At 39.6% G+C, this 2,847-nt stretch overlaps 1 protein-coding gene across 1 annotated transcript in view; it reads right to left on the bottom strand.

Moving 5' to 3' along the window:
• The window catches only part of muc2.1 (mucin 2.1), a 51,176-nt gene that overhangs the window by 40,752 nt on the left and 7,577 nt on the right, over positions 1 to 2,847 (bottom strand). Inside the window, exons 22-24 of the mRNA XM_014013559.1 lie at positions 2,634 to 2,813; positions 2,241 to 2,480; positions 1,991 to 2,147 (exon numbers count right to left, since the gene is read on the bottom strand). Of these exons, the coding sequence (XP_013869013.1) occupies positions 1,991 to 2,147; positions 2,241 to 2,480; positions 2,634 to 2,813 (577 nt within the window). The remainder of the gene's footprint in view (positions 1 to 1,990; positions 2,148 to 2,240; positions 2,481 to 2,633; positions 2,814 to 2,847) is intronic.

Below are 2,847 nucleotides of genomic sequence, written 5' to 3'. Positions count from 1 at the left end.
GTTGTGGTTGGTTCAGGAGTTGTAGTGGTTGGTGGAGATGGAGTTGTTGTTGTGGTTGGCTCAGGAGTTGTAGTGGATGGTGGTGATGGAGTTGTAGTTGTGGTTGGTTCAGGAGTTGTAGTGGGTGGTGGAGATGGAGTTATAGTTGTTGTGTTTGGCTCAGGAGTTGTAGTGGATGGATGAGTTGGTGGAGATGGTGGAGATGGATTTGTAGTTGTTGTGGTTGGTTCAGGAGTTGTAGTGGATGGTGTAGATGGAGTTGTAGTTGTGGTTGGTTCAGGAGTTGTAGTGGATGGTGTAGATGGAGTTGTAGTTGTGGTTGGTTCAGGAGTTGTAGTGGATGGTGTAGATGCAGTTGTAGTTGTTGTTGGCTCAGGAGTTGTAGTGGATGGTGAAGTTGGTGGTTGTGGGCTTGTAGTGCAGGGTTCACTTTCTTCTACCACAGTTGAATTAATGCATATTGCATAGTAGCATGTTCCCATGTTGTCGTTGACATTGTAAATAACTTCATACTCTTCGTATATTGTTCCATTGTAAACACAGTAAGGACATATATCTACACAAGTTTGATTCTTTTCATCAAATATAGGCTTGTCTTCTGGGCATACAGGATAACAGCCTGTGATGGAAAGAATCACATGCAAACACTAATATTGTTTAAGAGGACATTTTTGTTTTCAGATAAGTGAATCAGGATGTTTGTAGTGAAGTGTTTACCCTCTAGGTCTGGAATTGGGTTGCTACAAATTCCTTCTGGATATAAACAAGTCTGGTAGCAGGGTGTGTGACAAGGGTTGTAATGCCATGTACATTCGTCTGGGTTGTTATAGTAATCACAAAACACAGCTGCAAAAGAGAAAGACAGCATATGTTAAGTACAAATGAAATTGTGAATGCATAAATACATGCTTTTTTCACTTAGAAAAACCCAAATCAAATCCAGTGTTATCACACAGTACAAGCACAAGTTTACTTTAGGCAGAGCATAATTGTGGAAATTATGATTTACTCTACATGTCATTAAAACACTTATAGACAATGCAAAAGAGTATCTTTAATTTACATGATTTTTTTGACAATCATTGAAATTTATTCTCTAAAGCAGTTGTTTCCTAAAGCTGGGATCTCACTTTGGGTCGGGAAGCAGGGATTCTAGGGAATGTCTAACTTTAAAATGATTTTTAATTACATATTTACCCCTAATTGTTAAAAATATACATATAAAATTAGTTCATAAAGGTCTATGTAAAAAGGCTTATGAGCAATGTTTGGATGTTTGACCCAGCAACTGTTGGAGTCCCAAGTCTATGTAACTTTGATTTTGTGGGTCAAAAACTGATAAGTTTGGTAACAACAGCTCGGAAGCATACAAAAAAAAAATCCTCTTTTAAAATTTTCATATATTAAAAACTGAACTACAGCATTCGAATTGGGAGTTGAAATATAATACATGATGAGTCAAAAGTCACAGGACTTTTGACTCATCATGAATGGTTGTGTATGGTGGCTTTTGGGATGGCGACCATGTTCTGGACATAGCCTAAAAAATAGGCCCCCCTCCCACATTACTTACTGTGGTATTCAGGTATGTCATTTTCAGTGTCCTGTGTCTTTTGACTCACTGTATTTACATACACAACTTCAAGAACCCCATGAAATGAAGCATGCATACATGGTTAATTCAACACAGTTCTGACCTCAGGACAAGTCTCTGGTGCTTTACATACTGTCTTTCCTGGGTGGGTCAAAACTTATGTACGTTTTAAGGAATATGGTGGATAAAAATGTTTTCTAAGCATGTTTTTCCATGAAAACTTAAAGTTTAATAAAGTTTATCTGAATTTCTTAAAAAACGCAAGAGTGTCTATGTTTGTTGAACAGGCTATCTACAGCAAAGAAAGAATATTTTAGCTCAACAGAAAGCTCTCTCAAAAATGGTTCTGTTAGAAAAAGTTAAAAACATAATTTAAGAGCAAAAATGTTCACTTACGGCATATGTCTGGAGTTCTCCACGCAACGCAAATGTCGGCCTCGTTACAGGCCTGAGCGTACGCTGCAACAGCTGAGCAGAAGCACTCACAGTCTCCTCCTGTGTCGCAGGCACATGAGTCTTTCACACAGTTTTCATAAAATGGATGCGGATCAACCTGTTTCAGTTACAAAAAAATGAGAAGTGAGTTATAAAATATGTGTTTACTAAGGCAAATCGCACAACTTTCTAAGTCACAGCCGTTTCTCACCTTGTGGTGGCAGTCTTTGAATGTGTTTCCTGTTATGATGCTGCACATTATTTTGGCCCAGTGATGTCGTTGGGGAGCTGCTTCACAAGCATCGACATTCTCTTCCACATCGGGGCAAGTGCTGGACACTTTCCAGCTGTTCCCAAATTCCAGTGGGTTGCTCACCACCAGCTGACCCTGAGTGGTGAAGTCATTCTGGCCATCCCCATCAAAGTTCCCACACAGGCCACACACCTCACCCTGCATAAACACACACACAGGAGTCACCAGCTCATTACCCCAACTAGCACGTTGCATTGGTACAAAACAACTAATTGTATGAACAAATAAAATAAACAGTTCTTACAGTAAGAGGTTTCAGTCATCAGAAAAAAAATGTTTACTCTGACTCACGCTGTGTTGTGGTTCCAGCAGGATGCGGACAGTCGTTTTGCGATCCCACATCACCGCCACACCAATTTTAGATTCTACCACCAGGTACAAACCAACCGTCCTTATTCTGTACTGAATCTCTGGGCCCACTTCCAGATCTTCCTCTTCGTATTTACCCTTTGATAGTTTGATTTCTGTTCGCTGTGAGATAAAAGAGATTTCTGAATATATATAT

The sequence above is a fragment of the Austrofundulus limnaeus genome, unplaced genomic scaffold (genome assembly GCF_001266775.1).
Source record: "Austrofundulus limnaeus strain Quisiro unplaced genomic scaffold, Austrofundulus_limnaeus-1.0 Scaffold104, whole genome shotgun sequence".
In the NCBI taxonomy this organism is placed as follows: Eukaryota; Metazoa; Chordata; class Actinopteri; order Cyprinodontiformes; family Rivulidae; genus Austrofundulus; species Austrofundulus limnaeus.
Note: the sequence above shows the minus strand (reverse complement) of the source record. Positions and strands in the feature narration are given on the sequence as shown.